Here is a 24,127-nt window from a genome sequence, read left to right as displayed (position 1 = left end):
GAAGGGGGAGTGAAGACCATTACTGTTTTAAAGAAACACCTGATCTCACTATTAATCAATGAAACTATTTTCATCTGGACTTGATGTGTTACTCTCACAACCATGCGGACCACTTAAATAGACACTCAACACTACTTGTCCCATTAAAAAAATCGAATAGAAATGTATTCAATTTCAAATGAAATTACATGTACACAATATCCCATGCATAGGTAAGAAATTCAACACCTGAATCTTAAACAAATATGAAATTTATTAAATATAAGCATAAACAACAGCATATCATTGGACTACAAATATTGCAAAACATTGATTTCATAACCATCTGAAGCGTTGTTGTGCTAAAACATGAGAAACATTGAGAACAAGTAGACTGTTCAGTGACCTGTCTTATAATCACTCCTGTATTCTTCAAGAGAATGTTTAAATGATTGGTGGAGCGACGTTGCTGATATATACACGTATACAGGAAAGCAAAACGTTTTCTAATGCATACAACTACAAAACTGATTGATAAGACAATTAAAATAGTCACCCAGTGTTGTCAAGTGTATTTCTTATTACTAGACAACATACCTGTACATCAGCTTGAACAACAATTTTTACCATTTTTCTTGCTATTTATAATCGTTTACATTATCCGGTCACTGTGTTCTCTGCGTTAAGTAGTTAAAATGACAGATGAGTCCTTTTATGCAAACTTGGAGTACGGATTCTGTCCCTTTAGACCTAAAGAAGAAAGAGAATGTAAGAATGAAGACACTCAATGCATTTGTAGCTTTTTCATAAAGCCCATGGTGTCAATAGATTATCTCCAGAGAGAAAATCTGCTAGTTTAAAAAGATCGTTTCTGGCACCCCCTATTGTCAGTAAAATGCTACTACAATGTGGTAAAATCTCCGGTACATTTGTTTGCAAAACAAGTGAACTAATAAGTCTCTTAGTACTTCTCATTTAACCCACTATTGTATCGCAGTTTGGTTGTTATGATATTGCGTCCATTACACTATTCATGACTGTTAAAACAAAACAATCACTTAAAAAAATGTGAAAGAAAATAGCAAAAATCGCAAAAATCGTTTCTTCATAACCACACATTAAAAAACATTAAATAATGTTTCTGTGTCGGAATAGTGTAACAGCAATATCGGATCCAAATCCCTGTGTCACGTTTATTTTTCTGATAACTTCAAAAGTAACATTACAAAAATGTAAATTTATTATGAAGTTCTGTTTTGTGAAACAGAACATTGGTTTCTGAATTTAAGGCAAAGCAGAAATTAGAATTAAAAAATGAGTCAAGAATGTACTCAAGACTGAACTGGAGAGCAAAATTAACAGAAACACGAATATGAAACAATGATCTCACCATATTTAGTCCTAATCTCGTCGTGGCGCTGTTTCATCTCTGCTCTCCTGTAAAGAGGAAATTCTGGTGTGAGACCAAAACAGTGACTGGAAATCCTTCTGGCTCATCAACACAAGTCGGGCTGACAAGAAACCAGTTTGGGCTGATAACAGTTTGACGTGCGTGCTGTCTGATGACTACAAAAATGTAGAGTAGCAGCCATTCTCAACAAGATCGACGTCCGCTTGCAAACACACACGATTAGTAGAACAAACAGTTCTGACTCACAACTTGTAGAGATGACTCAAATCATTTAAATCTTCTGCTAGTTATTTTTTTTGTTGTTGCCTCTCATTAGGACTTTCAAACATTTGATGTCCAAACCAGTCACTAAGCACACAACTTGGAGGTTTATGGGTGGCAGTTAATAATGTGCCTGGTACTGGATAGTGCTAATTTGAGATATTACTCAAGACATAACATAACATTTTATTTGTCCTGATCTGAACTTTTAGAAGAGTCTTCAATGCTAAAACATGCTCAGTATCATCATTGTGTCTGGTGTCGTCCGTTTGATCAGGGTCAACAGGTTCTGCTAAAGTTGTGGTTTTCTTCTCATGCCAGAGGCAAGAACTCACCTCTCTTCTTGTTTTGTTTTAGTCTTGTTGGCTTGTCTCTGCATCTTAGCATCAAATCTGCTGGACCTGTCAATAACAAGAGAGAGTAAAGTTCGTAAGTAAATAAAGGTTATTTGTGATCAGATTGTGTCTTTGTTGTAGAACAAGCTGTACAACAGCGACAGTTGGCGCCCCAAAACAATTATCGTCTTCCTGTTAACTCCTTAATTGCTGCTGTTACGTCCTTTCATGACTATATTTGTATTTGTATTGTAAAATAATTGATATATCATAAAGCAATAAAAGTGTCTGAGTCTGATTCTAATATACAAGATTAAAGAGATCGTTTCTGCCCCCAGTGTCCGAATACTGTAACTGCGATTAAGAGGAGCCCCTTTAGAGATGTACAGCCACATGTCCATTTATTTACAAAACATGAGAAAAATGTTTAAGTGTGTTGGTTTATTATTTTTTATGTGCAGAATATGCACATAAAAATGTCAAAATTGTACATTCAAATTTTTTTAATTAAAAAATAAATCTTCATTTTGTATAACATTAAATGATTCCAAATATTTCAATTTGCTCAGACACAGCATTTACTGTAAAACAAGCTTAAGGGTAATTAAGTAAGTAAGTAAGTTAGTAATTTGTATTTGTATAGCGCTTTTCTAGACCAGGGTCACAAAGCGCTTAAACAATAAAAACAATATTCAATAAAGTATATACTTTAAAGGACAAGATAAAACTGATTGATTGAAGTACTAGGCATTGATTCCCTAAAATAGATGTTGATTAAGTTTTAAAAAGTGTCATACGTACCCAAAGTTTTCACACTTGCAGCAACAGAAGAGGCAGACGAGAAGAGCGATGATAATCACGCCACCGACAACCGCCAGTGTGATGATCAAGGTCTGGAAGTTCACTTGAAAAGAGACGAAACAAATGTTCTAGATGATGACACACAGGAACTAACACAGCACGACTACAGAAATCATGCAGGAATCATTGTGCGACATTTATAGAAGGAAATAGTTAAATTGTGCCAGATTTAAAACATTTAATCCTCAACAACCAGATGAGTCCTCAGACAATAATCACCTAAAAGGACTTTAACACAAAAGTGAGTTGTTTATATCGGAGAAATACATAACAATCTAACGTTAAAATGTAATTGATTCGTGATCATGCATGAGCAGGAGTTCTTACTCCAGCAAAGACCCCAGCGAGCGTCGTTGAGCGGGCAGAGCTTGTGAGGAGGCAGGATGGTCCTGACCGGATAGGTTAAGCAGGACTTGGTCTTGATGCACCACAGACACTGAAGAAAACAAAAACGGCTCAGGTGAATGCTTTCAGGGCAGCACAAACAAAAAAAGCTATGGAGGACAGGTGAGGCAAAGGGCCGATCCCCAAACCTGTCGGGCAGGTATGGAGGAGGAGCTGAAGAGCCTCCTGGGAGACTCTTTTATTTCCATTACATAGTTTTAAATCTACTTCACTTACTGTCACGTTTCTCAGACATTCTTCGCAACTTGTGCCGTTTCTTGACTCACACACTGAAAGAGGAAGAAGGAAAACAGGGGAGAATTTAAGAGGCTTTTACTCAAAATAAAGACATTTTCCGGGTAAACAGATTCATTGAGGCCTGTGTGGTTAGAATGGTTGAAAACCCCCTGAGATATTTACAAGTAAACACAAACCACAGAAGACTTTCATCACCTATGATGGAGTTTGAACTTTGAAATGTAACCTTTATTTAAAAAAACTATATTGAGATTTTAATCTTCCAAAAAAGATTTGATTGGATACAAATCAATGTAAACAAACATAATTTAAAAAAAACAGGAAGATAACGTCATAAATATTTTATCCTTATTATTTCCTCCCTCACCTGCGGAAGTCTGAGCCAGAACCGTCGTCAAGCCGAAGACAAAAAGAAGAAGCAGAAGAGGGACGAAACTCCGTAAATCCGCCATTTTTCCAGCAAGAATATTCCTCCTTTAGGTGTGAAGCCGGGTGTAAATATCGACTTCACGGTGATGGCTTAAGGTTCGAGACAGAAACTTGGCTGCAAAGAGCTGAGAAGTGCAGTGAGAGCCGAAGACTGAGGAGCAGATCCTGACGCTGTTGACGCACCAGCTTCAGAGTGGGAGGGTTTTAAACTTTAGCTCACTATGATGTTGAAGATACGCCTTTATTCACACAGTCAGACGAATAGAAGGGAATTTCCTTTTTGTCTTTGATTTAACAGAGAAACTACCGGCAAAATATTGTAGTATAATATAGTTAGTAAAGTAAAGGTTATTTGTAAAACGCATTTCTAGACCAGGATCACAAAGTGCTTTAACAAACAAAAACAATACAGTTTAAATATATACTTTAAAAGGCCAAGACTTATAAGACAAACACAGGAGTCCCAGTATTTATTTCTTGAAGTAGCTTTAAAATTATACTATTTTATTACTTATTTTATTTACTTTCACTTTATTTATTTATTTGAACTTTAAATTAAGTTATTAAAGAGATACAGCTTGACTTCTTGCTTTAGTTTGAATTAAAAGACAAGTGTAATTTATATTAATCTGAGCAATTTCAGTGAAGTTTGATTTTAGCACGAAAAGATGTTTTCTTATTTCCTTCTTTTTTCTGTTAGGTCACCACCAAAAAAATCCCCATGTTGTTCACAACGCTGCACTACAAGTTTCTGATTCTGAAATCATTTCCTTTCACTTTTTTACAATTAGACACAGCAATACCGACGATTATTCATAAAAATAAAAATAAGAACAAGATGACACAATCTAAGTCTAAAGATAAAGAACATAGCTCAAAGACAAAGGAAACAAAGATTAACATAGAATAGAATGTCAAGATACTTTCGCTCAATCCTGCCCCCTAAACTCAGAATTGTGCAATCTTATAGCACGAGGAATGAATGAGTCCCTGAGTCTATTAGTGTTGCATCATGGGAAGGAGCATTCGTGCACTCATTCTGCTTCTCTGCTCCATGATGGACAGTAGTTTGTTGAGTGTTAAGCCTTTAAATTTGTTTTCAAGGTGAACAACCTCACTGGCTTCCTTAAATACATGCCATGGTGGAGGTCGTTCCCCTTGACACAGAGACAACACAAGGCATACCACAAACACATTTGTTTTGGGGCTTTCGGGTCACCTTGACCCGGAGACAACACAAAGGTTAACACTTAAAAAAAAGGACACCAAAGGCCTCAGTTTCATGGTTTATTAAAGCATAATTTTGTAAATCCAGTTACAAATAAAAAAAGAACACCACACATTTCTCTCTCTTCCTCTCTTCTTTTCAACAAGCACAATGTTAGAGTATATAATAATGATAACAACCATGAGATGAAACAAGCGTGGGCCCAAATCTGGCCGCCTGCGGCTGATCACAGGACCCTGGAGTGACGGAGACAGATTTGGGATCATGTTGGGCAAAGCTGGTGCGTGAACATTGATCACATGACTGTGAGTGGACGCTGAACAGACTCCAGGTCAGTTTGGTTCAGAGATTAACTAGTCTTGGTTAGTTTTCTAATCAGTTTTTCACTTTTTATGAATGTTCTATATAACTGTAGTATGCAACAGAAAACTAGTTCAGATTATCTCTCTTAACTAATTTTCTAAATTATTTAACCTGTTCTTATTAACTTAATGATGAATTCAAGTAGATGGTTTAATGCCAGATTTACAATGGTATGACATTCTTCACAACTTCTGTTTATAATTAAATTGTGAAACAAGTTTTTTGCCTTAAATCTTTTTTTAAATCAACCATTAAATCATTCAAATGATAATTTCAACAGGACATCAAATTGCGACAAAATCATATTTTCAGATCTTACGAATATTCATGACTTCAGCATTTTCTCACCAGAAGTGAAAAACCCACTTGCTGTCGACACAGACGCATGTTTGATATCATTATACTACAACATCTGATAGAGTAAACGTGAGTATTCACACTAGGAGGATGTGACCGCTTGCCTGTTGACAGAACCTTGAAGTCACGTTTGAATTGTCTCACACACACACACAACTTACCAAAAACACAAATGCCCTCATTTCTGATCCATCATTTAAAAGATACATCTTTTCAAGAGTCTCTGTATGTCACACCCCTCAATAAACCACATACATATTTAAAATGTCCCTCTCCCCTCCCCCCGTTACTCCCATGCTCTTCCCATCACAATCACAATACCATTCTTAAAGATTAATGATGTAAATACAACTCGTTTCCACGGAATACACTCAGTAAAGTACTTCTCTTTTATAATACTCGCTTCCCTTTTTTTCTGACAGTTCCACTTAAATGACAATTAAACACACATACACACGTCAGCAGCATTCCAGATAACTCAAGGGAGTACAAAAAAAAACATTAAATAAAAGAAATTGCATGTGACTTCAAGTTAGTCATCTTGAGAACAAACCAGCCACCCAGACACTGAGACGGTAAGTAATGGCTTCAATGAGTGCAGCAGTTCCATGAATCGGATGAAGACGTTGCGAACCTGATTATCCAGGCTCTTATCATATCCACAGTTTCGTCCATTTTCCCTGTAGATTAATGGCACAACCAGTGAAGGAGCAACACCATTTTCTCCGACGAGTCATTTACACTGTGTTGTTGCATGTGTCACATTCCATTTAGTTTCTATTTACTATACAGTGCTGTTGCTGCTGGGATCTCATAATAACTCTTATATACCTACGGTGATATACTGTACAGAACAACACTTCTCAGTTGTGTTTATGTGCACGTGTGTGAAGAATATACAGCACAATGACGCAGTACTTAAATCCACGTGTCTCATGTTTGCCTGAACAGTCTGATTTCCATGCACAGACTGAACAAAACCCGTAAAAAAACGCCTTCATCTCACAGATATTAAGAGATGTTTAAAGCCAACTTCTTTGGCTGTTTGTCTTTCGTCTGACCACACAGTGGCGCTATCGTGAACACTATCATTGAGGTGTCCCTCCAACCTCCCCCTAAAACGTTTTGCAGATAAAAAAATGAAGAGATAGAAAAGCAAGCAAGAAGAAGTGTAGGGAACACGACAGAGGTGAGGACAAAAGCACACGAAGAGAAAGAGAGAGAGGCTCAGAAATCAGTGATACGAAGAAAAAGAGCTTAAATGAATCAAGACTATGAAGCTTTCCTTTGATGTGGAAGTGCACCTCAGATAACGTGGGACTGGTCGCTTTGTTGTGCTTGATAAACCCAAATCAGATCAGAGGAAGTTTGAAGTATGGATCGACATCGACATGCAGGATTACTGTTGAGGCGTTTGAAAGGACCATCCCAAAGTTTGTCCGGTTTTTGCTCCTCGATCTGTTTTCTGATGACTCCATGTTCCAGATTCTCACGCGGTCCCGGACGACCAGACGGTCGCCTCCGTCCAGACCGGGACGAATAGGCTTTAATGTGAGGGCTCCGACTCTGTGGGCTGGGATCACCTGGCCCAAGAACTAGCCACGCTGGTGACGGACATGATGCTGCAGCGCTTCTTCACCATCATGTTGATGTAGGCGCGCATGATCTTGGTGATCTCTCCCACCTGGAGAGCAGAGGGAGTTTTGAAAAACACAATATCAACAGAAGCACACAGAACTCAATCATGAACAGGGACAAAATCTTAGGCTTAATTCTGTTACTGTCCATCAATGTCAGTTTTAACCTAATGTGAACTAAGCACATGGTTATCAAATCTTAAATCTTTAATTACACGCTGTGAAAATAAAGTATGGTCTTGCATTGCTCGTGTGAACAGAAGTTTGCAGGAAAGTTCAAGACCGACAACCACTTCCTGTCATACTCAACCGACCTTCAGACCACATGGACACGTCACCATGTTTCAGAAGTTAAGATTTCACAAGTTAAGATTTTAACAAGAAATTATTATAGGGAACAATCAGTCTTTCATTCTCTTATGTTTAATAGCTTAACAATAGTTACAATAGTTAATTCCTTGACCACCTAAGAGCCTGTTCCCTCAAACTTTTGCATTACATTTTTCCCTATTAAGGCCACTATACTTACCTATTCATGCTCTTGTAGTTCTATTTCTGTTTTTGAACTATTGCTTTAAGTGTATATGTGACCACCTGTGTTTTTATTTTGTGTTTGGATCTTTTATAGCATTAGCATCTGTTCGCATTCATTGACATCCATATGTGTTTGGTTTTTGGTGATCGTATTTTCTCTTGTTATTTTTATAAATTCATCGCGCTGTGTCTACATTCCTCCGAGCGCTGCGGCTGCATCTGCCTGTGAGAAGATCCACACAATGACAGCTCGACTTCAGAATCAACATCCTGACGCGTTTATCATCATCTCTGGAGACTTTAATCATGCCAACCTGGACTCTACTCTGCCTACTTTCCATCAGGCCATGGATTGTCCCACCAGGAATAACAGGACAATTGACCTTCTTTATTCCAACTTGAAGGACGCCTACAGAGCCAAACCTCTTCCTCCACTTGGAAGGTCCGATCACAACCTGGTCCACCTTCAGTCACAGTACATTCCTCTGGTGCAGAGACAGACTGTGACCACTAAGACAATCAGAAAGTGGACACCAGCTGTGGAGGACGCCATCAGAGACTGCTTTGAAACAACAGACTGGGATGTGCTGCTGAGGTCTCATGGTGAGGACATCGAGGGACAGACACACTGTCTAACAGATTATTTAAATTTCTGCTTGGACGTTGTCGCCCCTACTAAGACTGTCCGCTGTTACCCTAATAATAAACTGTGGGTAACAAAGGAGGTCAAGGATGTCCTTAACAGGAAGAAAGTGGCATTCAGGAGCAGAGACAGGGACGCCATGAGGTCAGCTCAGCAGGAGGTGAAGCGATGCTTGAAGGAGGCAAAGGACACCTACAGGAGGAGGTTGGAGGAGAAGCTGAGCCGAGAAGAAATAAGAGAGGTCTGGGATGGTGTTAAAACCATCACTGGCCACAAGACCAAGGCCTCTCTGACTGCAGTGGACACGGTGGAGGAGGCAAATGGACTGAACAACTTTTTCAACAGGTTTGAGCAGGTCACCTCACCCTCACTGCTGCCCGCCTCAGGAACTGCCCCACCTTCTTGTGCCCCCCCCAGCTCCACAGAACCACTTTCCAGCTTCACCTCACTCCAGGTACAGGATGTACTTCGGAGGATTCGTCCAGGGAAGGCTGCTGGTCCTGATAAGGTGTCTGCTCGACTGCTAAAGACCTGCGCTGCTGAACTAGCTGAGCCACTCCAGCATGTCTTCAACCTCAGTCTACGGCTGGGGAAAGTACCAACTCTGTGGAAGACTTCCTGTATCGTTCCAGTCCCTAAAAAGATCCGACCGAGTGTGCTGAACGATTACAGACCGGTGGCACTGACTTCGCAGCTGATGAAGACACTGGAGCGGCTGGTCCTCAAACATCTCAGGCCACAAGTCCAGCACGCGCAAGACCCCCTGCAGTTTGCCTACCAGCCAGCAGTTGGTGTGGAAGATGCCATCCTTCACCTCCTGCATCGGACCTACTCCCACTTGGATAAAGGAAGCAGTTCAGTGAGAATCCTGTTCCTGGACTTTTCTAGTGCCTTCAACACTATCCAACCCACTCTGCTGCAGGACAAACTGACTAAGATGCATGTGGACCCTGGTCTGGTCTCCTGGATTACGGACTATCTTACTGATCGACCACAGTATGTCAGGCTGAAGGACATCAAGTCTGACACTGTGGTGTGCAGTACAGGAGCACCTCAGGGGACAGTACTGGCCCCTCTCCTCTTCACCATCTACACTTCAGACTTCTGCTACAACTCAGAGCTGAGTCTCGTCCAGAAGTATGCTGACGACACTGCCATTGTTGGATGCATCAGGGACAACAGCGAAGACGAGTACAGGAGTCTGATACGTGACTTTGTGGACTGGAGTGAGAGGAACCACTTGCAGCTGAACACCTCAAAAACCAAGGAGCTGGTCTTGGATTTCGGGAGGTCCAGGACAAAGCCACGTCCAGTGTCCATCAGAGGCGACGAGGTGGAGATAGTGGACAACTATAAGTACCTCGGTGTGTGGATGGACAGTAAACTGGACTGGTCCTGCAACACAGACCATGTATATAAGAAGGTTCAGAGTAGACTGTACTTTCTGAGGAGGCTTCGATCATTTAACATCTGCAAGAAGCTCCTCTGCATGTTCTACCAGTCTGTGGTGGCCAGTGTCCTGTTCTATGCTGTGGTGTGTTGGGGTGGAAATGTGTCCAAGAGGAGTGTCAACAGGTTGGACAGGTTGATCAGGAGGGCTGGTTCTGTGGTTGGAATGAAGCTGGACTCACTGGTGACAGTTGCTGAGAGGAGATCATTGAACAAACTACTGTCCATCATGGATGATGACAGTCATCCTCTGAACACTGTCATCAGTGAGCAGAGAAGCAGAACGAGTGCACGAATGCTCCTACCCAGGTGCAAAACAAATAGACTCAGGGACTCATTCATCCCTCGGGCTATTAAATTGTACAATTCTGAGTTCGGGGGCAGGAGTGGAGTGAAAGTATCTGGATGTTCTGTTCCATGTTAGTCTTTGTATCTTTGTCTTTGTTGTTTTTCTTTCCTTGACCTATGTCCTTTGTCTTTGTCTTTAGACTTAGATTGTGTCATCTTGTTCTTCCTCTTTATGTTCTTCTTATTTTATTTTTTATGTATTATTTTTTATTGTTTATGAAAAAATTGCTGGCTATTGGTAAAAAACAATTTCCCAAAGGAGACCTCCTGAGGGATCAATAAAGTTTTACCTTACCTTACCTTACCTTAAATTGTTGTCTCCCAAAATTCTCACAAAACATACTCACTTTTTTAACAGAGAAAAAAAAAGAATTTTCGGAAAGAAATCACCACTACTACACATGTGACAAATAAAGTTTGATATGAAATCAAATTTGTCACAAAAAACAAGTAATAAATATAATGATTATTATAACAAAGCAACACTAGCAATAGAAGTTTCTGATTCTGAAATACAATGATTATATATTTTCCAACAAAACTATGTTCTGTACAAAGACAAATTGTTAAATTCTGAGAAAAAAATGGAATCTTGTATGTTGTCTATGTTTTTTAAATAATCGATTTATGAAATCGGGAAGAAATCAAATGAAGTTACCAGTGGCGTCTCAAAGAACATCTCTCTCTCGTCCACGATGATCTTGTAAGTGCAGAGTTGCGAGGCTCCAAAGAAAGTGATGTGCTCATACTGGAAAGTCTCCAGAGGTTTTGGTTCTCCCCGTTTATAGACCGACGCATTGTCCGCACTCACGCTGAGCCACAGGTCATGAGGAAAGCCTCCCTCTTTACACTGCAAAAAAAGATATTCATCATTACTCGTGGTCTGTTTTTCTCTTATTCAATAAGCGCAGATGACGTCACCTCCACATCAAACAGAGTGGATCCATATCCAGGCCACTCCTTAACGATGCTCATGTATTTCAGCATGGCCTGATGCTGAGGCATCCCCTGCAGCCGAGTCCACTTCTCCAGAACACTGGTTCGGGTGGCAGAGGTCTCTTCCTTCACCCACATCTCCAGCATCTGCTCCTCTTCCACCTGAGCAAAGAAACATTGTCAGTGAGATCCAGTCATGTGACACGCTGGATGCAGCAGAATGCAGCACCGCCACATTTCTGACCTTTGTTCTTTTGAGCTTCGCTACAGTAAGTATGTCATCTGTATGTTAGCACAACAACTTGTGAAGGAAATTATTTCAATGAAAATTTCCAGGAATGTGGATTCTTAGAAGAACAGATGATTAAACTGTTTTGGAATTAACTAAAATCATAACTTTATCAAACATTGCATAAAATTGGGTTTAGTAAGTTCTGACGCCACTTTAATGCAGCAGTTCTTCTGAGACTAAGTAAATTAGTAAGTAATTAATTTTTATTTGTATAGCGCTTTTCTAGACCAGGGTCACAAAGCGCTTAAACAATCAAAACAATACTCTAAAGTATATACTTTAAAGGGCAAGATAAAACTGATAATTCAACAGGAGTTCCAGAAAATCAAGGAAAAGCCTGAACAAATAAAAACGTCTTAAGATGTTTCTTAAAGGAGTCAGTAGACTCCATCAAGCGCAAAGATAGAGGAAGATCGTTCCAAAGCTTAGGAGCAACAGCCTGGAAGGATTTTTTCTCCTCTGGTCCTGAACCATGTGCGAGGAACCATCAGTAGATTCTGAACCACAGACCTCAGAGCCCGAGCTGGGGTGTAAGGCTGGATCAGATCACTGATGTAAGGAGGAGCCTGACCATGAATAGATCTGAAAGTAAGAACCAGAATTTTAAAATTGATCCTGAAAGAAACTGGAAGCCAGTGAAGAGTTTTAAGGATCGGAGAAATGTGAGTTCTTCTAGTGGAGCGGGTCAGAATTCTTGCTGCAGAGTTCTGAATCAACTGCAGGCGACTAAGAGACTATAATAAATAAACTTTGAATAGGACAATAATATTGGCTAAAAAAAAAAGAGAAAAATAAATAAAAGAATGAACAAAATGCACATTCAATTATTCTTTAAGTCTATTATTCTCCTCTATTACTAACCTTCTGCTTCTTCAGTGATCCCGTCTTAAAGCTTCTCCTCAGGGTTCCATCCAGAAAACTGGGCGTCTTTCGCTTCTCTACTCCGACAGAGGGCCCTCCAGGTCCTCCTGCTGGAGTCTTCCCATCTACCGCTCCGGCTCCTGTGCCTCCTGCACCTGCAGCGCCTCCGACGCCTGGCTTAGTGGAGTGCATGATGCGGCTGCGAAGGCGTCCGGTGGGATAAACGGTCCCCAGGCTCCATCCGGCCCGGCCCGCTCCGTCACCATGTAGATACTGCAGTCGCAGAGCAGCCAAGTGCTGCAGAGTCTCCTCTGAGGCAGGGAAGTGTCCGCTGATCAGGGACTCGTGAGCCTGGGAGACACACAGTACTACATATTTCAAAAAAATGGATGGATGGTGGATTTTTGATACAACTCAATACAATGTTCTACGTAGCTTCATCAAAATTGATATCCAATAAGATAAATATAATAAAGTTACAATCTTGACAAAGAAAAAATTTGAAGGTATTGAGTGTCAAATAATAAATAACTGGCCATTTGACCTCTAATTCTGCATGTGAAGTTTTTTGTTTTACAACTTCATTTTCTTTTCACCTATATTTAAATTTTCATATTCAAATCTTTCATTAAACTGTGTCCTTTTAGCACTTTTTTTGTAGTCTTTTTGAATTATCTTTTTAAAATCATATTCACATGATTTGCCGACAGCAAGCATCTTTAATGCATATAAAAATCTTATCTCTAAATCACATGTCAAACTAAAGGCCCTTGGATCTTCGTCTCAAAATCAAAATGAATTAATGTGCATTGCGACATCCTGACCAGTGAATGTTTATGCAAAATAGATTTGTTGATGTAGACAATTTACCAGAGACAACCACAAAGATATTATAGAAAGGATTGAGCATCATTTGGAATTGAAAATATCACAATCTCACTGATACCTTTTGAAAACTGTTATGATATATATTATAATGCCTGTCTTTACGTGTCACCTGTTCAAACATGAAAGCAAACTCCACTCCTTCCTTTGGCATACTCTCTACGTCCAGGAAGCAGTAGAGTTTGAAGTACAGTTTCCACTCTCCTTCTTCCTCCTCTTCTTCGCTGCCGGCCAGTCTTTATAATAAACACAATTTAAATTTAGTCAAAAGGAGACACAGTCCAAAGCGGCTTTATTGTCACCGTTCAAACTTGGCCAAAACATCAGCCACGATCACTCTGCTCTCCAAAGCCCGGTCGGTAACGCTGTTGTGTTCGAACAGAGAGAAGAGATTCTTGCTTTCTTCCATGGCCAAACCTCTGATGAGCTTCTCCACCACCTGAAGAACATTTGTTCGGTCAACAACATTCCCACAGATTCAGGCTCAGTAGTTTCCCACCTCTCCGGCTGTTGTGTGAGAATTGATGGAGATCTTGCAGGATCCGCCTCCATGACAGTAAACAGTAGTGCTCATTTCCTGCCTCACCAGCAGGGCAGCGATCTCCTCCTGAGAGGGAACAAACTCCCGAGTCTTGGTCTTCTTCAGCGACTCCCCGATAAAAGTGGCGTAGCGTTCAATGTCTGTGGAGGGGTAACGCTCTCGTACCCTGACATGAAAGCACAGTAAATTCACACTCCACTTTTAAAGACTTTGCTGACTTACCTCTTAAGATGGAAGCGCAGATATCTGAGGATTGCTCGGCTCGGGAGGAAGGTGCAACTCATGCAGGTGAGAAGGTGCCAGTGAGCCCGATTAGCCGGACTATTGGGCTGAGGCACGTGATTGGTTTGTTTGATCACCTGACAATATACCTAGGAATGAAGTAGCATTTAGTGTGATAGTTGGAGAAAAAACTAAAATTAAATGTATAACAAATAAACATGTTACATTTAAATATTCACAAGTACACACTCTTTTAGATTCCCTTAACTTTGTTGTAGTTGCTAAAAGATTGATTAGAAATCATTTTTGATTATTTTGTTTAATTTTCAATTCTTTATTAACACTTGTTATTTCATGGTCAAGGTGAACCAAAGGCCCGAAAACAAATGTGTATTTGGTATCCCTTTTGTGTGTCTGGATCAAGGTGAACGACCTTTGCATATAAGATTACATGAGGGTTAATACACCAAAAAGAGAAGTTCTGTTGAGTTTTTTAAAATAATAACAGCTTTATGTTGCCTTAAAATGTTTATGTGAATGTTTAGTTTAGTATTTGTGTCCCATTCATATCTTACTTTATAATAAAAGGGGGAAAAACAACACTAAATAGGTCATAGATGTGAATACTTGTGAAAATATGAAGTTGATAGTCATTGGATGTATCTTCATCAGACAGATAATCAGTTCGACAGGTTCAGCGAGTATTTGAACAAAAATTAATTTAGGAGACTGAACAAGTCTTCAAACATCACATTAAATATTCCCAAAATGTGACTCTGGAATTACCTCGTCCCTGAGTGGACGAAGGTCCTGGCAAGTCTGTAGGATGCCCTGTATGATGGGTACTGTGTCTGCCAGCGTCTCCATCTCTTGCAGGGAGTTGAAAACACGTACCGCCTCGTCCTGGAGACTTGCATATCCCTGCTGCCTTTGCACTGCTCAAAGACAGACAACACAACAAATGAAACAACAAGACAACACAAAATAAAAGTAAAACATTTATGTGAATATGTTTTTTTCCCTTATACATTTTCCATTTTTTCTTTTTTTTTACATTAATGTGGATTTTCGGTTGTGTAATAACGATTTAAATCGTTAGAATTTTCCTTTGAAGCATCTAAATACAAGTATATAAATATATAAGTCCATTCTTCCTTCAACATTGTTTGTACTTTAATTGGAAGTCTCAGTATAATAATAGACAAACATGTTTATCTACAATTTTTTAATATGACTTAATAATAACACACCTCTGGCAATTGAAAGAAAGCCAAAAACGACAAAAAGTAAAGGATTTATTAAACAAATAAAAACAAAATTTTAAACGGTTTGTTTAGTTGTAAAAGTTATTGTTTTTCACCAGTTTTATGTTCTGTTGTCATTATTTGTACTTGAGTGAGTGAGAAACGACAGCTTCTTATCATTTAAATGTCAGCAAACAACTTTGTAATGGATGGTAAATGAAAAAAGGTAAATATGGAAAACTATGTAGAACATTATTTTCCATAAGGACCAACGTTTGAAGTGTGTCATTGTTTTCAGTTATACTTTAGTGAGATAATAAGCCCATTAATCACAATATCCATTGTTTGTTTAGTTATCTGTTGTTCATAATCCTGTTCAGGAAGCAACACAAGACACAAATTATTACAAGAGACAGATTCAGAGTAAGAAGTGATTTTACTTACAGCTTGTGACCTCTCCGTATGGCAGTGGGAGTAGCGGGGAGTGAAGGGGATGCTGTGTGTATCTGAGGATGGGATTTCTTCTGTACATCTGCTCCACAATGTCCGGATTTACACTATTGTCCTGATAAAAACACATGCATCAATTTAAAAAAACTAACAGATTAATTTGATTATTCCTTTAAAAAGTAACTGGTGTCTTACCTTGATGTCTCTGATGAGTTGCAGAGTCGGAGTTTCAATGGGAGTTTTGCTATCGATCACTCCTTGTATGGCGGCCGTCCATCTCATGGCTTCGTTTAGCATTTTGGTGTAAAGTCGATAAGAATGTTTCCTACCATAAACAATAATGTTCCAATAGCCTGTCAGAGAAACACTTTTGTCATTAGCTGGACAAGGTAAAAAGGGAAAAAGTAATAGAGTAATGAGTATGTGTTAAAAATCAGAAATATCAATTTTGTAATCAAATAAAAAGATACAAACATTGGATGAAAATGGATGATATTAAACTAAATAAAACATTATTTAACTTTATAATAAAATGACGTTAAATTAAGTCAATGAAATAATTATACACAATAGTTAAAAAAAAAAAAGCATTTGAGCTTTTTACTGGTCAGTAAAAACACAGAAATCAATGCAAATATATTTTAAAGAAACTTTTATTCTAGGATTGTGTCAGGATTACGCTCCTCCTCCTCACCCGTCTCTCTGTGCACTCGTTCATCTGGCTGTATGATGGAGCAAAGGGAGTTCAGAACCAGAGTTCCCATCTTGGACGAATTCTTCTCAGCACTCTTGTAGTAGTCAAGAGATCCATGGGTCAGAACAAACCAGCGCTTCTTCAACTTCAGAGAGGTGCTCTTGGTGTTGGTCTTCATCTCCTTGTGCAGCCAGCCTGCGAGGTGAAATTGGATCCAACAACATTCAGCCTCAGCCCAAGAGTCAGATTTCTCCTAAAAGCCTATTACAACTCAACATTGTCCTGATAATGTGTTTTAATACATTTAATGATTCACTTAATGAGTTATTAGTCACCCTCGATCAATCAGGACTTTTTAGATATTCAGGATCCTAACAAGATCCAATATTACAGACGCAAGCACAAGTGAAACACACCATTATTACATTCATTGATTTTTTTTCCCCCCTCGACTCTGAAATAAACGTAATAATTAATAATAAGAATATAGTATGTGGACCTCTTACCTCTGACTAGGAACTCCTGCCCATCAATCCTGGCGTCTCCTTTAGGTTTCTGTAGCAGACTGATCCAGTGATGCATCTCCTCTGGTGTGTCGCTGTTGCAGTGGATCACTCGGTTTGCCGTGATGATCACAAAAGAGTTTGGCCTGTGGAGGTCAAGTAAAACATTTTGGATTTTCAACTATTATTTCATTGATTCATTCATTTAACAAAAAAAACATTTAACATTTTTATTTTGGTTTTAACAATATCCTTCTTTAAACAATACTCATGATCTTTAGCAAAGCATTGGATTTATTTATATAGATTTGCTGAAATAAAATAAGATTTTGCATCAAGAGAAAGGAATTCAGGCCAATTTAACTTCCTGTCTTCACAACTTTATAGTCAAAAGTTTACTAAAACCGTATATAATTATTAACTTCATTACTTAATTGGAGGACAGTTTAAGGTTGCTTTAATAACTGGGAATCCCATGCAATAATATCTCATCTGTTTTGCCAAATATTCTTTATTGTAATTATTCATTGGTCACTGTGTTTCCCCACTAGAGGTCTCCCAAGATCTGGGACCATTGATGGATGACACTGCTGAGTTTGCCTGCAGGCTTAGCCTCAGTACTGGTTCCACACTTTGGATATATCATGTCCTCTCAAGAATGCAGGTATTTGAGAATTACTTGAGCAGACTTACCGATCAGGGTTATCTGATGCACACACTGAGTCTATCAGTCCCACGTCAAGTGTCCCCTTAAGAAGAAATAACTTTAGAAATCTTACAAGCATTCAAGATAATTTGTGATATTGTAAGAGACTGACCACGGCATTCTTGGGGTTGGCCTGCTCGTGTGACATGTCCATCAGCTGCTCAGGTGTGCACACTCGAACTTTACTGAGCACTTTAAACCAGCCGCTGCACACAGACAAGAACATCATTATGTATGGTGATGAAACTGATTCTTGAAATCCAGAGTAACCTCACCTCGCGTCCTCTGGTGACTCAGCAAACACTTGATACGTCCTGTCATCCGTCACAATGTTCAGAGCGTTCTCCTTCTCATGGTTGTCCACGATCTCCCTGTGAGAGAGTTCATCAGTAAAACAAACCCAAACATTTCTACAAAATACAGGAACTGGCGAGAGTTTCATACTTTGCAGCACGAATGTCGATAGTCCCCTTCAGCTTCTCCTCGCTGTCGTTGTCGTAGTACATCAGTTTGTTGTCCCTCAGAACAAACCAACGCATCTTCCAGTTCCTGATGTACAACGTAAGCAGCGAGACAACACATTCGTAAGTTTCAATTACTCGAGTCAAATGCACGATCAAATATTGAAGTCAAATTGAGACGTATTAAACTGATTATTAACATATTTTCTTTTATTTAATTTAAAATATTGAAATATGCATGACAAGATAGTGTTTACTTCAAGATAGCAGTATATTGTTTTTACTTGTGTGTGTTATGTGTGTTATAAAACCTTTATTTTAATCACCCTCCTATCTTAAGTATTTAATTATGTCGCAACTTTTCTAATTGTGTCTTATTTTGATGTTGCCCAAGGAAAGGTGAAGATCTAACAAGACAGGACTGTGTTGAACGGCCCCTTCAGGTGCTAGAAAATGAATGCAGACAATTTTGACAAGACAAAATACATACCTCAACATATACTACCACTACTACTAATACTAATATTACTAATATTAGTTATATTTATGACAATGACGATAATAATGAGCATAAAATATAGTATTAGAATGAATAATAATGATGATCAATGAAATAATGAAAACAATAATAATGATAATTAATAATGATTTAAATAATAACAATAATAACATTAATAAGAACAGAGACAATCCTCTTCCTGCATATGGTAGAAATACATTCCTTAATCTTCTGTTTCCCAGAATGATTAGCGTTCATTAAAAAAAAAAGACATTTATATTTGTTGACAAAAACACAACTTGTCCAACAGAGGTTCATGAAACAAAAATCTGTCATCCTCTCGTGAACGTAACATGCTAACACTGGAATCAGTAAAAACTACAACAACCTCCGTGACAGAGTCGAGAGTCCTCCTCCTTTCTTGTAAAGCCATCCAGACTTTAGAGACTCTTGTTTGGACCGGAACCACATGAAAGTTTCGTCTTTCAACACACACCAGCGCCTCCTCCAGGGAATCATCAGACCAGCTGAACAAAATAAATAAAGATGAATAAGTGGAGTAGTCATATAAAACACCACGTTTAAAGTAAATGTTGTTTTGCTTACAAAAACACTGTAATCAATCCTCACATGATACCAATATGTGTAATTAATTTAGTGAAAATAAGTGAAAATATCTGTCTAAAAATTCTTTCAACACCAATGTAGGTTATTTTAAGCTTTAAGTTCAGTCACCGCATGTTTGAGGATATTTATGTGTACCATTTAAGTGTAAAATGAATTTATTACAAAAAAATAATTTGACAAAACTCAATTTATGTACCTCTCATCTGTCTAATCATTGGAGTTGGCCTCAATCTTGTTTGTCAGTCTTTAAACATGAATATTTACCAAAAGAAATGTGTGAATTGTTCTTAGATTTTCAGACAAATTAGACAAGATAAGAGGTTACAAGTAATAAAAGTGCAACTTTGTAAAATTAAAAATGTGAATAAATGTTTTCAGCATGTTTCCGGATAACAAATACAAGCTGAAATATAATATGTCACAGGGCCGCACAAAAGTCACAGGTGTCATGTAAAAAGCCAAAACAACTAAAGACAACAAAGAAAATCCTGTAGACATATTAAATAAAAAGAATAAAAAATAAAATACACTATCTTGTAATTATGTGTATTCAAAGAGAATCATCAACTAACCCAAACCCATGGGATCTCTCCTTAACCTGAATGACCTAAAATATATATTTAATATGAATCAAATCCCCTTTTTAAAGGTGCCCTATTGACATTTATTTCTTTAGTACAATATTTTAAAACTAGTTTACTACTTTAAAAGTGTTACTAAGCAAATATTTATTTATTTACAGTGCTCTTAACACCCTTGTCTGTGATTTTATAATACATTTTACCCCTTGCTTCAGTATCTACAATATGTGACTCACCCTTCATGTAGAGGTATCCATGGAAATAAGGTGGACCATTTCCATTCAGCAGTGTAACTCTGCCACCTGGCACTTCTTCATCAGTGTCCATCATGCCGTCATGCTCATCGTCACTGCCTGCATACTGGAACCAAAAAGACAAGTCTGTTCACTTTCAAACAATAACAAACTCCAATAGTTTTAAATGACCAGTAATGAGTCACATTCAAACTTTAATAACACTAGTCTGATCTTAAAAAATAAAAAGTGTGCTTTAGAGCTGCTCATACATATCTGCGTGCACACTTGTGCGGATGCGTGTAAGTGTGTCTCCTCACAGAGTCAGAGCTGCCTCTGTAGGATTCCATGCTGGCGTTGGTGCACGTGGACTTCCTCGGGTGTTCCTCATCCGTCACAGCTGCACTGCCTCGGTTACTCCCGGAAACGGAGCTGTCGTCTCCAGCTGTGACCGAACCCTCTTCCTCTTCCTGGTCGTAGTCCGACTCTGTGTCGGCTGGCATGCTGTAGATGGGCTCCTCTCCGTCCCCCAGACTGTCCACCATGCTGACCTTCCTCCCTGGTTTGGATTCGTCCTCCTTCTTTTCCTCTGTTCCTGGTGGAGCGGGAGGCTGAGGAGGAGCTGGTGGGATGGTGGTGCCATCTTCCGATGGGAGAGGAGGAGGCGGTGGAGGGAGGCCTGCAGCAGCATCTGTTGACAATGCTGGTGGAGGAGGAGGTGCAGGCTGCAATGTTCCCTCTGCAAAAGCAGGTGGAGGTGGAGGAAGTTGGGCAAATATGGCCTGGTCGATTGGTGTGTCCGTCTCAGCAGGAGGAGGGAAGTCCGGCAGCGGGATACACTCTTCTTCAGCGTGGAACCCTTCATCAACCTCTTCATCCTTGGACGTTCGTGGTGATGCGCTCGCACCATTAGGCGCTTTGACCTCCGGTGCAGACTTTGCAGCTTCTTCTGGCAGTGTGGGATCCACTCCCCCGAAGTTCAGAAGGTCGATAAGCCCAGTCGCTTTACGAGACGCTTCCTTCTTCATCCTCTTGAGTTCGGCATCTCTGCGAAGCTGGAGCTCCTGCTTGGAGGATTCACACAGCTGAGACACCTCGTCTTCTCTCTTCTTCTGAAGACGCTCGATCTCTCGCTCCAACTGCAGGATCTCCTCCATCTGCTTGGCATTGTTCTGAAGAGAGAAAAGTATGAAATAAATGGTTTACACCAAAATGAATCTAAATACTAACCTCTGTGGATTTATCTGTGTCTTCATCCTCATCACTAGTTTCCTCTTCTTTCCCTTCCACTCCAGCTTTCTTCTTCTCTTCCGCCTCCTTCTTTTTCCTCTCTTCATCCTCCTTTTTCTTCTTGTCTTCTCGAAGTTTCCGTACACGAGTACGTGCCACTTGACCTCGCCTGTGTTTCTGCAGCACCCGCACTGCTTTACGCTGCTTCACAAACTTTGTGCGATGTATGTGCCGACGCAGGTGCTTCTGTAAGGTGATGACACTGGCGCGAGCACGCTTCAAGTACTTCCTGCGGACAAAACGAGGAGTAGAAAAGTAAATTAAACCGAAGGCAATGATCGTTCATTTAAATGGCTTCAGGGGATGTCTTACTTGGCAGAGAAGGTGAGTAAATGCGCTCTTATTATCATGGCTGCCTGACGCCGCACCTCATCTCTGTCCTTTTCCAAACGCTGTTCCAAAGACTCTTTCATAAATACCTGCAGTAGAAAAAAGAAACTGGTGATGTCATCAGATTTTCTGCTGGATCACGTTGACCTCTTTCTTATGTAACTCTTATCAGAAGGTTTTATATTTTTAAAAGTGGCTTGTCAACATATTGCTGAAACTTTTTTTGTGGCAAAGTTCTGAAGAAAACATTTGATCAATGATCCTGTAAAACTTTTATAATTGTTCACTTCATCATACTGTTTTATACACATATTTGTAAACAATTGTATATATATAAAAAAAAAATCAAAACTACATTGTAAATAACAATGATGAAGCTTAATAAGTTAAATTAAAGTTAATATCTCCTTTTATGTCATCTATTGTTCAATAGCTTTTTCTTAGATGAGATTGATGAGCTTAGATCAGATCAAGCAGAAACTCAAAACCTTAATTTCACACCTTGGTCTTTCCTAACTGCCATTCTTTCTTAGTCTTGTCATAACGGGTGAGAAGATCCGTGCTCCTCTTCTTGTCGTCTCCAGCTGTAGGAATTTTCTCTTTATGAATGATTTTGTAGCTGCGTAAGACAGAAAGAGAGACATTCGAGTTATTAGGAGTGAAACAAAGATCATAATTCAAAGTATTTCATAATATAGAAATGTCATTCAAATGGTTATTGGAGCAAATTTGCAGATTTACGTTCTACCATTTTTCTGTGATCTCTTGTCATATTTCCTGATGTGTCAAAAGCTTAACAACAGAATACATCAACAGGCAATAATCAAATAATATTGACATACAAAAGGATTATAAATCATCACTCACCGTATAACGAAATCTTTAAATGTTCTTCGGACAGGAAACCCAGCACGTCTGATCTTCACAGTCTCTAACATCCCAGAATATCTCAGCTGGTTCAGGACTACGTCTGGGTCGAAGATACTAGGGTTCTGCAGGTAAAACATTAATTTGAAATTAATTAGACGCTCCTTCATATGGTAATAAAAACCTCAGAAAAAAACAATTACCTTTTCCATGTTGGGTTTGATACAGCGGATGAAGAAAGGATTAGAAACACTCAGGGTGGCCATGAGTGCGTGGAGAGAGTCCTTAGAAAGGAAAGTGATAATTACAAATATAATAACAATTACAAGGTAGGACCCAGTACCTCATTAGCTGTCTTTATGAGCATCAGATTAAATAAAAACAATATGAAGATCTACTGACCCTGAATTGAGAGCTAACAGTTGGTTTTCGTCGAGCTGTTCCCATTTTCTCCTCGTTATTTCTGCTGCCGACTTTTTCAAACAAGTCATAGATGAAATCCACTCTGGTGAACATTGAACAATGAAGGAAGAGTGTGAGTGAAAGCAATAATAAACATAATTCCAATTGTCAGTAATTTCATTCAAATTTACATTTATTGAAATGTAAAATTATTTTGTGTTAAGTTTGGGGAAACACAAGAGCACTAAAGCACTATTATCTAAGGGGGCTTGACTCATAACAATACCCCACACTAGTATTATTCTACAGCAGGATTCAGGGCTTTATTACACACACAAGATACAGACAGTTCAGCACTCTAACAATGTGCTTTTCCTACATCGGTACTGATCTAAATACTCGTCCACAATTGCTGCAGCAAGTAAGTAAAACATTGTCTACAAAGTGTTTGCTTTAGCATGAGCGGGTAATTAATCACGATGCAATTTCTACTTGTGTTGTCTTAACGGATTGTTAAGTCACAATAAAATTGACCATTTAATGACTTATTTTTTACCTGCTGTCCTTGAGCATGTTCAGAATATCATCTCTAAAGGTGTCTCTGTTCTTCTCCAGGATCCCTTTAACGTCATACAAAACCTGCAACACACACCGTTACGTTATTAGCGTTCATGAATACACACAGACAGCACAGGTACTCACCTCCCCTGCATAATGTTTGATACCAAACTGATGATCAGCAAGTCTGGGTTTTACATAATAAGGGTTTGTCTGTTGCCAAAGAATCAGGACAAAGAAGAAAGTTAAACACCAGTGTCAGTCTTTGTAAATTATGTATGAGGGAAACAACTCACAGAATGTCTGCTGTGCAACTTCTCCAACAGAGTGAAGTCTGTCCCTTTGGGGAAACGACTTTCTTCATTCACTAAAGCCAACAAGCCCAGTTTCTAAAAATAGAGAAAGTTAGTTTAGATATCTGAAAACAAAACAAACACTCTTCTTCAGTTCTCTGATTGTTGGAAGACA

The 24,127-nt window shown here is 39.1% G+C and overlaps 2 protein-coding genes across 2 annotated transcripts in view; both read right to left on the bottom strand.

Moving 5' to 3' along the window:
* Nucleotides 1–233: 233 nt before the first annotated feature.
* Nucleotides 234–4,105, bottom strand: pttg1ipa (PTTG1 interacting protein a). Its single transcript, XM_087780330.1, has 7 exons — nucleotides 3,857–4,105; nucleotides 3,469–3,521; nucleotides 3,175–3,283; nucleotides 2,788–2,890; nucleotides 1,987–2,052; nucleotides 1,370–1,416; nucleotides 234–729 (listed from the first exon to the last, which is right to left on the bottom strand). Exons 1-7 carry the CDS (start codon nucleotides 3,939–3,941, stop codon nucleotides 692–694), a joined length of 501 nt encoding a protein of 166 aa, XP_087636456.1. The 5' UTR covers nucleotides 3,942–4,105; the 3' UTR covers nucleotides 234–691.
* A 1,086-nt stretch (nucleotides 4,106–5,191) lies between these two features.
* The window catches only part of myo10l1 (myosin X, like 1), a 47,777-nt gene continuing 28,841 nt past the window's right edge, over nucleotides 5,192–24,127 (bottom strand). The window contains exons 13-41 of the mRNA XM_087779361.1: nucleotides 23,956–24,048; nucleotides 23,804–23,872; nucleotides 23,658–23,740; nucleotides 23,102–23,204; nucleotides 22,903–22,983; nucleotides 22,700–22,824; nucleotides 22,334–22,451; nucleotides 21,815–21,921; nucleotides 21,443–21,731; nucleotides 20,533–21,384; nucleotides 20,216–20,339; nucleotides 19,160–19,298; nucleotides 18,256–18,360; nucleotides 18,087–18,182; nucleotides 17,924–18,017; nucleotides 17,799–17,854; nucleotides 17,109–17,251; nucleotides 16,603–16,797; nucleotides 16,104–16,261; nucleotides 15,903–16,023; nucleotides 15,001–15,149; nucleotides 14,215–14,363; nucleotides 13,951–14,158; nucleotides 13,754–13,890; nucleotides 13,564–13,687; nucleotides 12,567–12,917; nucleotides 11,399–11,575; nucleotides 11,136–11,327; nucleotides 5,192–7,550 (exon numbers count right to left, since the gene is read on the bottom strand). Coding sequence (XP_087635487.1) covers nucleotides 7,446–7,550; nucleotides 11,136–11,327; nucleotides 11,399–11,575; nucleotides 12,567–12,917; nucleotides 13,564–13,687; nucleotides 13,754–13,890; nucleotides 13,951–14,158; nucleotides 14,215–14,363; nucleotides 15,001–15,149; nucleotides 15,903–16,023; nucleotides 16,104–16,261; nucleotides 16,603–16,797; nucleotides 17,109–17,251; nucleotides 17,799–17,854; nucleotides 17,924–18,017; nucleotides 18,087–18,182; nucleotides 18,256–18,360; nucleotides 19,160–19,298; nucleotides 20,216–20,339; nucleotides 20,533–21,384; nucleotides 21,443–21,731; nucleotides 21,815–21,921; nucleotides 22,334–22,451; nucleotides 22,700–22,824; nucleotides 22,903–22,983; nucleotides 23,102–23,204; nucleotides 23,658–23,740; nucleotides 23,804–23,872; nucleotides 23,956–24,048 — 4,743 coding nt within the window. The 3' untranslated portion in view covers nucleotides 5,192–7,445. The remainder of the gene's footprint in view (nucleotides 7,551–11,135; nucleotides 11,328–11,398; nucleotides 11,576–12,566; nucleotides 12,918–13,563; nucleotides 13,688–13,753; nucleotides 13,891–13,950; nucleotides 14,159–14,214; nucleotides 14,364–15,000; nucleotides 15,150–15,902; nucleotides 16,024–16,103; nucleotides 16,262–16,602; nucleotides 16,798–17,108; nucleotides 17,252–17,798; nucleotides 17,855–17,923; nucleotides 18,018–18,086; nucleotides 18,183–18,255; nucleotides 18,361–19,159; nucleotides 19,299–20,215; nucleotides 20,340–20,532; nucleotides 21,385–21,442; nucleotides 21,732–21,814; nucleotides 21,922–22,333; nucleotides 22,452–22,699; nucleotides 22,825–22,902; nucleotides 22,984–23,101; nucleotides 23,205–23,657; nucleotides 23,741–23,803; nucleotides 23,873–23,955; nucleotides 24,049–24,127) is intronic.

The sequence above is a fragment of the Callionymus lyra genome, chromosome 18 (genome assembly GCF_982586985.1).
Source record: "Callionymus lyra chromosome 18, fCalLyr1.hap1.1, whole genome shotgun sequence".
NCBI lineage: Eukaryota > Metazoa > Chordata > Actinopteri > Syngnathiformes > Callionymidae > Callionymus > Callionymus lyra.
The sequence above is the reverse complement of the archived record's forward strand: the minus strand, read 5'-3'. Positions and strand labels throughout refer to the sequence as shown.